At 36.5% G+C, this 16,029-nt stretch overlaps 1 protein-coding gene across 1 annotated transcript in view; it reads left to right on the plus strand.

Annotated features, from left to right (window-relative positions):
• Positions 1–16,029, plus strand: part of Mhcl (Myosin heavy chain-like) — a 938,273-nt gene that overhangs the window by 802,312 nt on the left and 119,932 nt on the right. The window contains exons 31-32 of the mRNA XM_090376088.1: positions 1,925–2,008; positions 15,504–15,641. Of these exons, the coding sequence (XP_090232214.1) occupies positions 1,925–2,008; positions 15,504–15,641 (222 nt within the window). The remainder of the gene's footprint in view (positions 1–1,924; positions 2,009–15,503; positions 15,642–16,029) is intronic.

The raw sequence follows: 16,029 nt of genomic DNA on the forward strand, positions 1-16,029 counted from the left end.
GATGAGTTGTATGAATTTCATGATGAATAAAACTTGAGTTCAATAACTTTATGTAATACATTTTTTTTAAAATTTTGGGCCCCAAAATTAAGGTGCGTCTTATACATGGGAGCGTCTTATACGTGGGGAAATACGGTAATTGGGTATGTGGAGTGCTCCCTATACCTGTGGCTACTCCAGCTGATATATATTCTCTGTTGTTTTGACAATATTTTCCAAATTCGGGGGGGGGGGGGGGGGATTTCTGCTATCTATTTACAAGGCTGGGTATACTTCGATGTGATGAGGAGTTGTATGAATTTTTATGATGAATAAAATTTGAGTTCAATAACTTTATCTAATACATTTTTTTTTTTTTTTCAAAATTCGGCCCCCAAAATTAAGGTGCGCCTTATACATGGGGAAATACGGTATTTTTTTATATGGCTGGGATTATTATTATTAGCCATATGGTGCAAGGAAGCCTGAGGCTTATGCTGCACCAGCCAAAATAAAAATTTGAGTCACCGTGAGAGAGAGAGAGAGAGAGAGATGTAGAAGGGAATCACCAAGAAAGAGAAGAATGATAATATCCAACTCAGGACCCTGGATGTACCTAGCCCATACTCACCAGATGTGAGCCCCTGGGGTTAGTTGATTAGATCAAGGAAAAGTCCCACTCTTCATATTATGTCTGAAAAAAAAAAAAAAAAAAAAAAAAAAAATCTGTACCCTTGTGAAAATTTCACAATCAGTAGCAGAGTTTTTCTCTAGCTGCCCTAAAGAAATGTAGTATGTGTTTGGTCGTGAGCAGGTAAGCCAGTACACGTCGAATCATTTCTTATTTCTGTAAAATAAAACTATTCTTTCTTTTAAGGTAGGCAGCACTAGTAGAGAAAATTGGCCTATTCTGTAAAATAAAACTATTCAGATTTTTTACTATTCGGAATATTTATATTTTCTTATGTTTCTGCAGACCTAGGAAGAAATATCTTCACTTTAAGACCAAATCAGTTAGGCCTATTGTACACAATGACTACAACTAGCTGTACCCGTTGTGAAAATTTCACAATTGGTAGTTTCTCCTTTGCCACAAGGTATATTCAACACTGCCAGTCAGAGTAGCATTTTGACTGTGACATACTTCTAGATCCTTAAATTACTTACCTAATATAACCTCAAAACAAAAAAACAAACTCGAAGTTGATAACAATAAAATGATGAGTTCTGAACATATTAAACTTAACGAATGGCAATGAGTGTATAAGCTCGCACGCATGGGGACATATAGAGTGGGCTGTGACTATTTTTTTTTTTTTTTTTTTTTTTCGGAACAAAGGGCGCAATTGTGTGAATGTACATATTGTTAATCAGTTAAATAGTTAGAGTGCAAATTGTTAATGAGAAAAAGAATGCCTTATCAACTTAAACAACTGTTAGTTTAACAGTTGACGTCTTCTTGTGGCGCCATCTATGAAGTTAATGTTAAACTATTCTCGTTTATAGTACTAAACTGGTCCATTCTGTAAAATAAAACTATTCTGAATTTTTAAATTTTAACAACTTTATGCACACCTAGTAAAAAATAGCTTCAGTTTGAAACCACTTCAGGCTCGATCAGTTAAAGCTATCATTCACACTGACAGAGTAAAGAAAACGGCTTCTATATTAAATTTTTATCGATACACATTCCTTATTATTAATACAAAAAATTAAAACTTTTGTTTTTGAATATTGAGATTATTACCTGTTGTTAGGTAATTATTAAAAATCATTACTTTAAATAAACTGCTACTGCTTAGAGTACTTTTGTTTTGCACACATATAAAGATGTTCTTAACTGAATCGTTTCTGCACATTTGTGGAAAAAGTTTTATATATTTAATTTTCTAGCTTGTTAAAAAAAATAATAATAATAATAATAATAATTTTGTACTGTTTTCAGATGTCCATAGACCAGAAAACCATAGCTGAACAAAATCAACAAATATCTGAGCTTGAAAGTGAGAGACATACACTGAAAGAACAGGTATTTGCTTTTATACAAAACTAACCATAATAGTAGCATTGCTAATGTGCAATTTAACTTGTTTTTGAGAGATGTAGTAGGCTGACGTTTAACACAGGTGAAGTGCTTTATCCTTATAATCATAATCTGCTGGCATGCTGTTCTCACAGCATATCCTCAAACTACATTTTAATAAATGTTAATTAGCAGTGTCTTTTAATGGTAGTTATTGAATTTGTATATAGCATGCATAGTTCTCGACTGTACGAGTTAATTCGTTCCTAGCGCGCGCTTGTAAAGCGGGAATTTATTTCCCATAGGCATAATGTTACATATATTATCAACAATGAAATTAGTTAGCTTATGTTTAAACAATGATTGATTTATCCAAAGAAATGAAAACGTAGCCTGTAAAATCAAGAAAATTATAATAATAAGAGAAATTATTTACGACTTACAAATTTGATGAAGAATGTTTATTCTTCATCATCATCATCAACAAAATGCACACTTGTTGATCACTCATTATTTGCTTGGCACTCGTTGGTTTGTTGCTGTTATTTGGTTTTTAGGAGCATTAGCAACTAAGGCCATATTGCTGTGGTGATGTGCGGTGGTCATTCCCTGACTTTTCCACATCCTTCGTGTTTGGTGGTCATGGGCTTGAACCCCGGTCTAATCAAGAAGCATGTGCAACGCACTGCTGCTCCTGCCCACCTGGCTTGGTTTGTTGCACAAGGAGCTGTCTTCTTCAGAAATGATTTAAGAGGCGTTTGTTTCAAAGACATCTTCTCTTTTCTTTATAAATTTCGGTAGCGTGCATAAGCATTTTTTAACGGAACGCACAAATTGCAATTAACACGATTTGCACGGAGTAACAAGTTTACGAAGCTTAAAAAAAAATGAAGAGAAGATTTTGAAAATTTATTTGTTTTTTATACGATTGAAGATTTCAGTAAAGGGCAAACTCATTTCACCATAATAACGTAAAAACCCACACAATTCCAGCTATCGATATTTTCGCAAATGCAATAACATCGAGTTTACTACCTGTTTATAATTACTTGCAGTAACAGAAAAGCCCAATAAACCGGAAAGTGCAAATTGTTTTTCTGTAATCAAGTCACAAAGGAAGTTAGGAAAGTGAAGGCAGATTATGAGAAATCTTTGGCAAAGGATGCTAAGAAAAACAGCAAGGACTTCTTTAGTTATATAAACTCTAGAAGAAATGGGATGAATCAGATGGTCCACTTGATATCGATGGTTCGACTGTTGATCATCCTGCTCAGATAGCTGATTGAATGAGTATTTTTCATCTACATTCACACATGAGTTATTTAGGGAGGAAAATGCCAGAAGTTTATCAAACTGTAACAGGGTGCTTAATGATTTTGTAATAACTGAGAGCAAAGTGGAGGAGAAATTGTTGAAGTTAAACATAAGAAAGGCAGCTGGGGTGGATGGGATATATCCAGTTATATTAAAAGAGGCGGCAAAGGAAGTAAGCAAGCAAACCCTTAGCCATAATTATGAGAGCATCCTTGGACTCAGGAGAAGTCCCCACAGAGTGGAGATGTAAAATGTGTCCCCAATTCACAAAGGGGGTTCTAAGGGTGACATGTGTAATTAGAAACCAGTTAGTTTAACTTCAGAGAAGGCAACAAGATTGGTGAAAGTAATAAAAAGGTGTTCTTACTAAGAAAGGCTTAATTCTGCAAATTGCAGCATCTTGTTACTAAGCACGTGGGAGGTCATCTGATTGAGGTGTAAAAGGCCTTGAATAGGTTGAGCAGGCTCAATTCTGATGGGATTTTTCCTTTTTCTCAGATTGCAAAACTGAGTAGACATAAATTCAAATTGAGGAAAGCCAGTTATAGAATAATAAATAAATTTTCTGTTTATACTCCGGGACGACCCAACGGTCAGAGGAGTTCACAAGATAGACAGAATACAAGAAACAGCACCGTATTCAGTAATCACGGGCTTGAATCCCGGTCACTCAAGGCACGTGTACTTATGCACCCTTATGAATAGATGTGCAGAAATTAGCCTTTTGCCAGCGGGTAGTTGTTTGCTGGAACAAAGTTCCATTTGTCCATTGTGGAAGTTGATGGCTTAAATAAATTCAGGGAGGAACTGGACAAACGTTTAATGGGATTAGATGTGTGGTGTGAAATGGTTGTGTTTTTTTTTTGTTTTTTTTTTCTTGCTTTCTTGCATCACAGGCCTCAACTACTGCTGCTACTACTAATTCAGTGACATTGGAAGTTAAATTTTGCTTACCATCTTTAAGTCAACAAAGAGAATACCTCATAAGAAGTATAACTTGAGCAAAAGGAACAATGTATATTTCATTTCAAACATTGCAGCAACTTGCTTTTTTCGCATAATTTTCTACTGAGCAATGTCTCAGAGGGAAAAGAGTTATTGTTGATAAATGATAAATACAGTGTGGGGAAGGGAGGAAGCCTATAAGGCATCAAACTTATCTGTTCATCAGATGTACAAAAAAAACTAACAATAGCAGTTATGTGGCGTCTTAACTTCAGATGGAAGTTTATTCCAGCAATCAACCACTTGCTGGCTAAAGAAAACTGATGCACATTATTCTACAACCATCCTTCCTCAATTTGATTCCCTCCCTCCCAAAAAAGAGAAATTACAGATATGTTAGCTTAACATCTGTTCCAGGAAAAATAATAGAATCACTGGTTAAATAAGTAATGCAGGACTATTTGGACAGGCATGCAGTTATACCACAGTCGCAGCATGGATTTGTCAAGGGGTAGCCTTGTCTAACCAATCTGATAGGTACTTCTATGATACAGTGACAGAGGAACTGGATGTAAAATATAATATTTTAACTGCTTCATGGATTATCCCAAGATATCTTGTTTTTAGTTTTAAAAATTATTTGGAACTACACGAGATATCTCGGGATACTATAATACCCGAAGCAAACAATAATACCCCCAAATTTACGATTGAAACATATTTTCTCAGACATTTATCTGGCTATTTTACATTAGCCAGATAAATCCCGAGATTTCTCAAGATTTTCTTATGGTTGGCAGTAGACGACTGGCTTTCATTTTACTTATATTCATTTATTGTACAGCAATGTCAGAACAGTAGCATGTGTTACTATGTGCCACCAGTAAACAAAATAAAATTTGCCGTCCTAAATGCTGAATACTGAAAGGCATTAACCAATTAGAAAACAATATCAAAAAATATTTCGGTGCCCTCTTGAACTGCTCCCGTAAGTGGTGCTTACTTTGACTATCCACTTGCAGCAGCCGTGTGTCAGAATGTAGTTTGTTCATGATTATCACTTGTGGTGGGAGGATACTGCTTGTGCATTCCACTTGATTTTTTTAAATTTATATATATAATGAGTAGTGAAGAGCTCAAGTTTTAGCTCAGAAAAATCATCTGTATAATTTGCATACTTTTTGGCATACACAAGATAACTTGGGATAGCCCAAATGGGTTAATTACTCCCATGTATTTTCTACTAAAAAATTTATAAAAAACGCAAAAAGTATACAATGAGTGTTTGTGTGACGTATACTTTTAATCTGTAAAATATAAAAAGTCGATCCGTTATAGCACATTATCAGGGGAAAAAATTTTCTGGGAAGGGGTTAATACTGTTGTACAAATAGTAGGAGATAGTAATGGCAAATGATGCAAGAAACAAGCTTATATAGCATCAGCCAAAAAAAAAAAAAGAAAAAAAAAAGAAAAGAAAGAAACCACACTTCAACGATCTGTACCCTCCAAGAATTTGTCTAATTCTCTCTTGAATTAATTCAACCCATCAACCTCCACAGCAACAGATGGAAGCCTGTTCCAACAATCAACCACCTGCTGTCTGAAGGCAAACTTCCACACATCTATCCTGCAACCAACCTTCCTCAACTTGAATTTATGTTCCCCCCATGGGGGGTAACATAAATTCAAGAGACTACACACATGGGGTTTGTAGTCTCAGAAAGTGGAAGAATAGCATTAACGCAGCTTACTCAATCCATTCAGGATTTTAAACATCTCAGTCAGATCACCTCACAGGTGCCTGGTCTCAAGATGCTGCAGTTTGCAGAACCTTTCTTGGTAAAGCACCCTTTCATTAAAATGCAAAATACTGCATATGGGTAGAAGTAACCCCAGAGGAACATACCAAATGTGTGGTACTACACTTAGGGCAGTAGAAAATGAAAAAAGACCTGGGAGTTAATTGTGCAGTTAGATATGAAGTTTTCTGAGCAATGCAAACAGGCTGCCAGAGCAAGTCATGGGGTTTTGTCAATGATATAAGGAATTTTGCTAGCAGGGAAAAGGAGGTGATTGTTCCTCTGTATAAGGCAATGGTCAGGCCACGCCTTGAGTACTGCGTACAGGTCTGGAGGCCTCATTTTAGGAAGGATGTAGATTTGCTTGAGCGTGTACAAAGAAGGGCAACAAGATTGGTGAGGGGAATGAAGGGATCCTCTTATCAAGAGAGGCTTAAGTTCTGCAAATTGAAGTGGCTGGAGACTAAGCACCTGTGTGGTGATCTGATTGAGGTGTATAAGGCCTTGAATGTGTTGAGCACGCTGAATTCTGATGGGATCCTTCCACTTGTTTGGGTTACGAACCTAAAGGGGCATAAATTCAAATTCAGAAAAGACAGATATAGAATAGATGTGCAGAAATTTGCCTTTAGCCAGCGGGTGGTTAATTGCTGGAACAAACTTCCATCTGTCATTGTGGAAGTTGATAGGTTGAATAAATTTAAGGAGGAACTGGACAGGCATTTGGAGGGAATGGTGTGTTTTTTTTTTTTTTTGGCTGATGCTGCATAAGCTCATACATTTGCTTTCTTGCATCACATGCCACTACTACTACTACCACTGGTAATAAACCTAATGAAAACTGCCCAGCAGGTCTTAGATTGCAAAAAGCTAATGCCTTGTTGGAATATTAACTGTCATATCAAGGTATGACAGTCGTCAAGTGAATATTGATGGGAAAGGATGGAAATTTCATTCCTTCTTGAGTTCTCAACCTTACATTTAACACTCCATGGCTTCCAAATTCTATCAGGGCAGGCTACTTAAACTGCCCAGTAAGTATTTAAATTCCAAATCCACTGAGGTGTTTTAAGTACCAAAATTATGACCGCTAACAAACAGCCTGTCGAGGTAACCCCACCTATACTTGATGTAGTGCCAAAGACTCCAAGAGCAACAATGTTCAGCTTCAAAGCCAATTTGTACAAATTTCCATGGAGAGCACCCTGCATACTCTCGAGCATGCTAGTGGTGGAAGGAAGAGAAAGAAATTCGAAAACTGAAAATCAGAACCAATCATTTCTTACCAATGGAAACGCATACAACCAGTAAATAGCAGCAGGCTCTTATGTGCCTGAAAAGTTTTTTGGGAGGTGTACCTTTGGATAAAATGAAGATGACCATACCACTATCAGAATCATTTACTCCCATTGCCTGCTACTTACTAAGCTTGCAAAGACTCGCTCAGAAGGACCAGTCAGCTGCCACTCCTATATCTGTGCCTCCTAATGCTCCACCAGTAACAAAAGAAACTCTTAGAGAAAATAATAAAAAAACCTGGAATACCCCCTGTAACACAGGAAAACATAAATATCAGGGTAAAGGCAGCACCAGATGATTCAGTCTTGGAACTCCTTGCCAAAGAAGAAATGGACACAAGACAAACCCAAAAAAGACAAACCCAAGGCTAAAATACTAAGCCCTCAGCACTTCAGAATTCGTCTGACAGATCTACAAACCCAGATAATGGCCGCATTCATTGGCATTGCCATGGATTCCGATGGAATGTTGATGACACTAAGACCCTCCTCCATAGGCACAAACCAGTGTTCCTTTGTTTGCAGGAGACATATCTAAAGACACATGAAATCCCCTACTTTACATAATGTCAGCATAATATGCAAAAAACAGAATTGAGGATGGGCCTGTTCACAGTGGAGCTGCCACCTTAGTAGACAACCAAAGTGCTTTCCAAGCCATCCCTCTGCTATTCGCCTCTTTGTAGCATTTATTCTAACAGTTCAGTATATTTGCCACCTGGGATCAAAATCTCCGAGAAGTATCTTGATGATCTCATTGTGCAACTTCCTGTTCATATTATTCTTTGATTAGGAGATCTTAATGGACATAATATCCTCTAGGGTAATGCAGACACTAATATGAGGATTAAATTAGAGTGCATGCTTGAAAATAACCAGCTGTCTCTCTCCTAAATATGGGAACAAACACCTTTCTCCATATGCCCACTTGTGCATTTTCTGCCATTGAGCTCTCTATCTGCTTCCCTTCTCTCCTCCCTTTGTTCACATGGGGAGTAGGTTGAAAAAAATACCTATGTAATTGCTTACTTCCCTGTGATATCTCTTAGATGGCCCTGTTCATAGTGGAGCTGCCATCTTAGTAGACAACCAAAGTCCATTCCAAGCAGTCCCTGTGCTATTCGTCTCTTTGTAGCATTTATTCTAACTGTTTATTCAGTATATTTGCCACCTGGGATTCAGTGATGCAGTTATGTACATTATAGAAAGTATTCTCCATGCAGCAGCAGTTGCAATATACAGTTTCCATTATTAACAAAACCTTGGTGGAATTCAGATTGCACAACAGCAAGAGGAGCCCAAAACAAGGTGTTGGGGATATTTTGCTGGTATCCCACCACAGAAAATATAACCTTTAAATCTACATGTGCCAAAGCATGATATAACCAATGTCAGTACCAAAGGGAATCTTGAATCAACTTTACCTCCTCCATAACCCAGGGTGCTAGCTCAAAAGTAGTCTCTGATAAGATTCAGAAAATGAAGAGTAAATATGCACCATGCCTTTCTGTGACCTAAATAGAACAATAGGACTCGAATGAGTCCTATTTATTTCTATTTATGCTACTAAAAGTTTCATACCTATTAAGAAATGTTGTTCAAGGTTTAGGCCTAAATGGTTATCAAATGAACTAATGAGACTCGTGACAGAGAAGAAAAATGCATGGGATGCATATAAATTATCAAGCGACTCAGCTTACAGCTGAGTAAGCTTGTGACCTGATTACAGCTAGTCTGTAATCAGGTCACAAAGGAGGTTAGGCAGGCGAAGGCTGATTACGAGAAATCTTTGGCAAAAGATGCTAAGAAAAACAGCAAGGATTTCTTTACTTATATAAACTCTAAAAGGAAGGGGACGAATCTGATTGTTTCACTTGATATCGATGGCTCGACTGTTTATGATCCTGCTCAGATAGCAAACAAACTGAATGAGTATTTTGCATCTACATTCAGACATGAGGAGTTATTAAAGTTTGAAAATGGCAGAAGGTTATCAAATTGTAGCAGGGTGCGTAACGATTTTGTAATAACTCAGAGCAAAGTGGAGGAGAAATTGTTGAAGTTAAACATAAGAAAGGCACCTGGGGTGGATGGAATCTATCCAGTTATATTAAAGGAGGCGGCAAAGCAACAAAGCAAACCCTTAGCCATAATTATGAGAGCATCCTTCGACTCAGGGGAGGTCCCCATTGACTGGAGATGTGCAAATGTATCCCCAATTCACAAAGGGGGATTTTTTTTTTTTTTTTAATGAAAAACCCCAAACACGAAAGGTATCAAAACCATAGTACTTAGTACCGTGCATGGGTTGAAGGAGAAGTATGGGGGGAGGGGGATGCCGGAAACTCTGCTCTAGAGACTAAACATGGGTTTCACCACTTCAAGCCTCCAATAAGCAAAGTGGTGGTATTTCACCGGTTGATGAAAGTCATTTACCACCTCGAAGGGTGACACAAGTAATTACATACCAGTTAGTTTATACTTCTGTTCCGGGTAAAATAATGGAGTCACTGGTTAAAGATGCATTGCAGGATCATCTAGACAAGACTGCAGCAATAATTCAGACACAGCATGGGTTTGTTAAGGGAAAGTCTTGTCTGACAAATTTGATAGGATATTATGATGTGCTTATAAAGGAACTGGATGAAAAAAATAATTTTGATATCATATATTTGGATTTTGAGAAAGCTTTTGACACTGTTGCGCATGGAAGACTATTGTACAAATTGGAGCAGAATAGTATTAAGGGTAAGTTGCTACAATGGATAAAAGGATGGTTGAGTGGGAGAAGACAGAGGGTGGTAATCAATGGGTGCTGCTCTTCGTAGACTAATGTTATTAGTGGAGTTCCACAGGGTTGGGTGTTGGGTCCACTGTTGTTTTTTATATTTATCAATGTATTGATGAAGGTATATCAGGCTTAGTGTCGAAGTTTGCAGATGATACAAAGGTTGGCAGGGTTGTTAATGACAGTGATGGCAGTGTGCTACTGCAACAGGATCTAGATAATTTGGGCAGATGGGCTAAGAAGTGTCAACCGAAGTTTAACCTTGACAAATGCAAAGTACTGCATACGGGTAGAAGTAACCCCAGAGAAATGTACCAACTGTGTGGTACTACACTTAAGGTGGTAGAAAATGAAAAAGACCTGCGAGTAATTGTGCAGTCAGATATGAAGTTTTCTGAGCAATGCAGATAGGCTGCCAGGGCTGGTCATGGGGTTTTGTCAATGATATATAGGAATTTTGCTAGCAGGGAAAAGGAGGTGATTGTTCCTCTGTATAAGGCAATGGTCAGGCCACGCTTAGTACTGCGTACAGGTCTGGAGGCCTCATTTTAGGAAGGATGTAGATTTGCTTGAGCGTGTACAAAGAAGGGCAACAGGATTGGTGAGGGGAATGAAGGGATTCTCTTACCAAGAGAGGCTTAAGTTTTGCAAATTGCAGTGGCTGGAGACTAGGCACCTGCGCGGTGATCTGATTGAGGTGTATAAGGCCTTGAATGGGTTGAGCACGCTGAATTCTGATGGGATCCTTCCACTTGTTCAGATTTTGAACCTAAGGGGACATAAATTCAAATTAAGAAAAGACAGATGTAGAATAGATGTGCAGAAATTTGCCTTTAGCCAGCGGGTGGTTAATTGCTGGAACAAACTTCCATCTGTTGTTGTGGAAGTTGACAGTTTAAATAAATTTAAGGAGGAACTGGACAGGCATTTGGAGGGAATTGTTTTGTAATTTTTTTTTTTTTTTTTTTGGCTGATGCTGCATAAGCTCATACACTTGCTTTCTTGCATCACATGCCACTACTACTACAGCTTCCACTATATAATATATATCTATTAATTATACATCATAATATATTATATAATTATATATTATAACACACGCGCACGCACGCGTGACATATAATATATACCAATTCATCAGTATGATAAAAGAAGTGCCCTCTACATTGATGATTTTATGATAGAGGTAGTTCCCGACTTAACGAGTTAATTCGATCTTAGCACACGCTTGTAAAGCGGGAATTTATTTCCCATAGACATAATGTTAAAAACAGGGGTTACGTTTTCAAATGAAATTAGTTAGCTAATTAGTTTGTTTAAACAATGATTGATTTATCCAAAGAAATGAAAACATAGCCTGTAAATCAAGCAAATTATAATTTAAAGAAATTATTTATGACTTACAAATGTTAAAGAATGTTTATTCTTCATCATCGACTAAATACACGTGCTGATCACTCACTGTTGGGTCAGCACTCGTTATTGGCTTGTTGCACACGGAGTCGTCATCTTCAGAAATTCTTCAAGAGGCGTTTTGTTTCCAAGATCTTCTCTTTTCTTTATAAATTTCATGATAGCATGCATAAGCATTTTTTAATGGCCCGCACAAATTAAAACTAACACGATATGTGCAAGTGAGATTACAACTAACACAATACGTGCAGAGTAACAAGTTTACAAAGAAAAGGAATGAAGAGAAGATTTTGAAAATTTATTTATGTTTTTCATATGACTGAAGATTGCAGTGAAGGAGAAACACATTTCACCATAATAATGTAAAAACCCACACAATTCCAGCTATTGGTATTTTCACAAATGCAGTAATATTGAGTTTACTACCCGTTTATAATTTATTGCACTAACAGAAAAGCCCAATAAACCACAAAGTGCAAATTGTTTTATGGTAGTGACCTCCAGAAATGTGCTTTAGAAAAATATCGCAAAGTCGTTCAAAATTGATTCTTATAATGGGAACATATGATAAAGATGAAAGTGTAGTGCATTTGAATTGGTAACTAATACAATTTGCATTATAAAAATGATGACCTTTTAGAGAGATAGAGATAAATATTAACTTCTGAGGTCTTGGAACAAATTACCAAAAAAAAAAAAAAAAAAAACAGTGTGGTGTTGGGTTCACGATACAATGGTGTCTCTGGAATGGATTAAAATCATAAAACAGGGTGCACTTTATTGTATAGCTACAAGCGTGGTTTGAAATGCGGGATTTATGAATGTTTAACATTCATTTTTTCGCAATTAATGTTCATATTTTCAAATTTGTTGATACTTGAAAATAAACCTTGTAAACCTCGGAACTCGTAGAGCGGGAACTCGTAAAGTGGGAACTGCATAAAGTAGTTCCTCACCTTACATCTTGGTCATTTGCTAATAGGTTCAGATTTTTGTCACAGAGGGTTATTTATGTACACTTTTGTTGCAAACATAATCTTTGTCCTGACACAGAATTAAGGTTTGGGAAAAACAACAACCCAGTGGTAGCTGAAGTTAAATTCCTAGGACTACATTTCTAAAACATATTCCTCAGCTAAGAACAAGTGTGCCAAAGGGTTTAACATTCTTCACTCCCTTTCTTCAACTTCATGAAGGTCACTGTAACCCTAGTCCAGCTCTACCAGGCTCTTGTCCATTCTAAGTTCTATTATGGTTGTCAGGTTTATCCTTCTGACCAGGCCATCTGCACTGCCACTGGAGCATTCCTTACATCTAGAAGCAGGACCAGGGTACATCTGCCAGGGGAAAAAGTTGATGACGTTGTAGAGCAGATATCATCTTTTAAGGGGGACAAAATGTGATATTGTTGTACACGCTGGCTAATGACTTTGAGAGTAAGAGATCTGCAGATTTAATTAACAAGTACAGGTCAAAGTGGAAAAAAAGTCGTGAGCTAGGGTTGAATTTGTGCTTAACTTCACGCTTAACTTTTGTTGCGCAATCATGAAGAAGATCATTCTTACAAGAAATATTCAAGTGCTTGGTCAATTTTCTCAAGGGAAAAACTTTAATCCTTTAATTTTCAAATTCTCGTAACTGCGGATACTCGGATAATGAACACTCGGATACTGGGGACCCCCTGTAATATATACCAATTCATCAAGTGTGCTACAAGCTTTATCAAAGATGAGGTATAATCCTCATTCAGTCCTGTCCCAGATTCTGCAGATGCTCTATTCCATTTACGAACTTGAATTTGACATCCACTTCTGCTGGATCAGCAATCCCCTTGAATAACTGTTGCTGTCTACAGTCCCTTACACAAACTGCAGACAAACAATACATAAACTGTACTCCCCACACCAGTGGAAAGTTTCTTGGCATTGACAAGCTGCAAACAAACTAAAGCAGATTAAGCCTGTAATCAAGCAATGGCAGTCCTGTCTACACAAGGTCTGAAGAGAAGAAGTTGTTCTTGCTTTATACAAGTCACAGTCACCTGACACTTTTCTGTTGAACCTGGATGAACCACCTATGTGTGAGAACTGTGAAACTATTTTAATCATTATTCATATTTTTATGGAATATCTCATTTTTACCATTGCATGATGTTTGTTGTGTTTTACGGATTTTATTAATCTAGCTGAACCGTTTGTACTCGGTCAGATTTTTAGATGACAGAGACAATATGATGTTTTTAACTTTTTACAGTCCATTGATTTATACACACATATTTGAATTTATCCTTTTATATTTTTGATATATATTTACTTCTTTTGACATGGTAACCTGTTTAAAAGTTACCAAATATATTTTTTGATGTTGTTCTCTATCTGGAGTGCATTATGGCCTTAGCTGCCAATGCTGCCTTAACCACCAAATAACCAACTAACCATCATCATTGTGGTTCAAGGAAAATTAAGTACACTGCATACTCACTTGCATAAACTCATAGCATCTCTAATTTCACCACAAGAGCTTTATTTCTGTAACTATTTTTCCAGTCTAAATTAGTTCAACTTGCTTAATATTTTCTTGACATACTGTGGTGTTAGCAGCAAATTGGATAACATTTTTATATTGTAATCATAACATAACATAACATAACATAACATACAATAAACTAACAGAAAATTATCACATAATTACTCTGCATAACCCTGTAGAGTAATATGTGCTAATGTGCCTTGCTGTGAAAATAAAATAATTTTGGCACATCTTTTTTAGGGTCCATAGTCTAACGAAAGGACCCTTATAATGTCACTCAGTTGTCTGTCTGTCTGTCCATCTGTCACAGCATTGTATCTCTGGAACCACTCAACCTATTGACTTGAAATTTTGCATGAGTTTGTACATCATGTGGGGGCAACATAACTCCATATTGATCGTCGTTGACAAAAATTTGTCTGAGAAAGGGGGGGATAAAATGTGGGAGAGATAAAGATGTTGTCGACAACCCATGACTTATTATACACTTTTGGAAAGAGCGCAACGAGTAGGTTTAAAATATAATTTTAAAATATATTTTAAATTAAAAATGGCGGTTCCAGACAGGGAAATGTGAGTAGTTTTCGTGTCCCCCCCCCTCTATTTCCGTCGATAATGGAGCTAAAAATTTAAAAATCACATTAGCTATACGTTATTCAATGCTTATCAAGGGAAAACCATTCTGATTGAAATCTATCATTTACTTTTTTGTGTTAAAATTAAAAAAAAAACAATTTTTTATTCCACTTTGATAGCACGCTTCTTTGTATTAAGTAACTCTCCTTTTGGTGACAAAAGGGTTGCTAAATAGTTAGTTAATAATTCTATAAAGGTCACTTATAAATTTTGCGACAAGAAGTATTTTTAACAATTTTCAAAGCTGGAGTTGTCCCGGCAAGGAGGTACTCAGAGAGCTAGTGTTGCAGTGGTGGGGAGGTGCCTGCGTGGAGTCATGCATGGCCCTCACCTGCCAGTCACTTCTCCCCCAAGACTTTAATCGCTTCTCCAGGAAGAAATCGGGGTTGCTTCTCCACCCTTTCATTCACAACAACTGTAAAGAATCAAATAGACAACATTTTCGTTAGTTCCTCAGTTTTAGGCCAAGCTGGGTTACTAGCAACTTTTTTTAGTTACCATAAAGCACTCTACTAACAACCATTCATGACTACGGACCCTTCATTCTGAGTGTCTGGCACTCAGTAGTTGACCAATTTATTTTCTTATGTCATTATAGTGAAAATTAACAATTCATATTGAAAACTGTGCTATAAAATATCGATGCTCCTTTGTAGAAAAATATTGTAAATAGAAACATCACAAATCCAGTATTGTGTTTTCTTGATAAATGATGTTCGTCATTATGAAAAATATGAAATTCTTCCCTATATAATAAATTTATATTTCATTTTTAGGTGACAGACTTATCTGGTAAGGTAGAACAACTGACAGGACATACAGAGGACATTCATAAAGTACATAGATTAGAAGCAAAAATTAGAGACTCAGAGTCAAAGCTTGAATTGGAACAGACAACACATTCAAGACTAGAAGTAAGATGAAAGTCAAGAGCTAAGTTAACAAGCTTTTATGTTATATTTTTTCTTTTGATAATAGCTAATTAATTCCTATGTAAACATTTAAAACAAGGCGCATATATTGTTCATTTGTTTCCAAATAAACAATACATGCAAGAATCCCTTTTCTGTTTGCAGCTTTGGCATTCACAGATTTCATTAGTCCGGTAAAATCAAATAGTATAATAAACAATAAAATCTAGAAATTTCATAAATAAAAAATAAAATAATAAAATAAAAAAATCACAGAATGTTTGAATTATTATAATAGCCAAATAAAAATTCTTTAAAATTAAATCAATTTCTCTCAAACATAACAAAAATTAAATATAGAATTAAAAACTAAAAGTTCATTATAATAAAA

This window comes from Mastigoproctus giganteus, chromosome 1 (genome assembly GCF_048544385.1).
Source record: "Mastigoproctus giganteus isolate SK-2022 chromosome 1, ASM4854438v1, whole genome shotgun sequence".
In the NCBI taxonomy this organism is placed as follows: Eukaryota; Metazoa; Arthropoda; class Arachnida; order Uropygi; family Thelyphonidae; genus Mastigoproctus; species Mastigoproctus giganteus.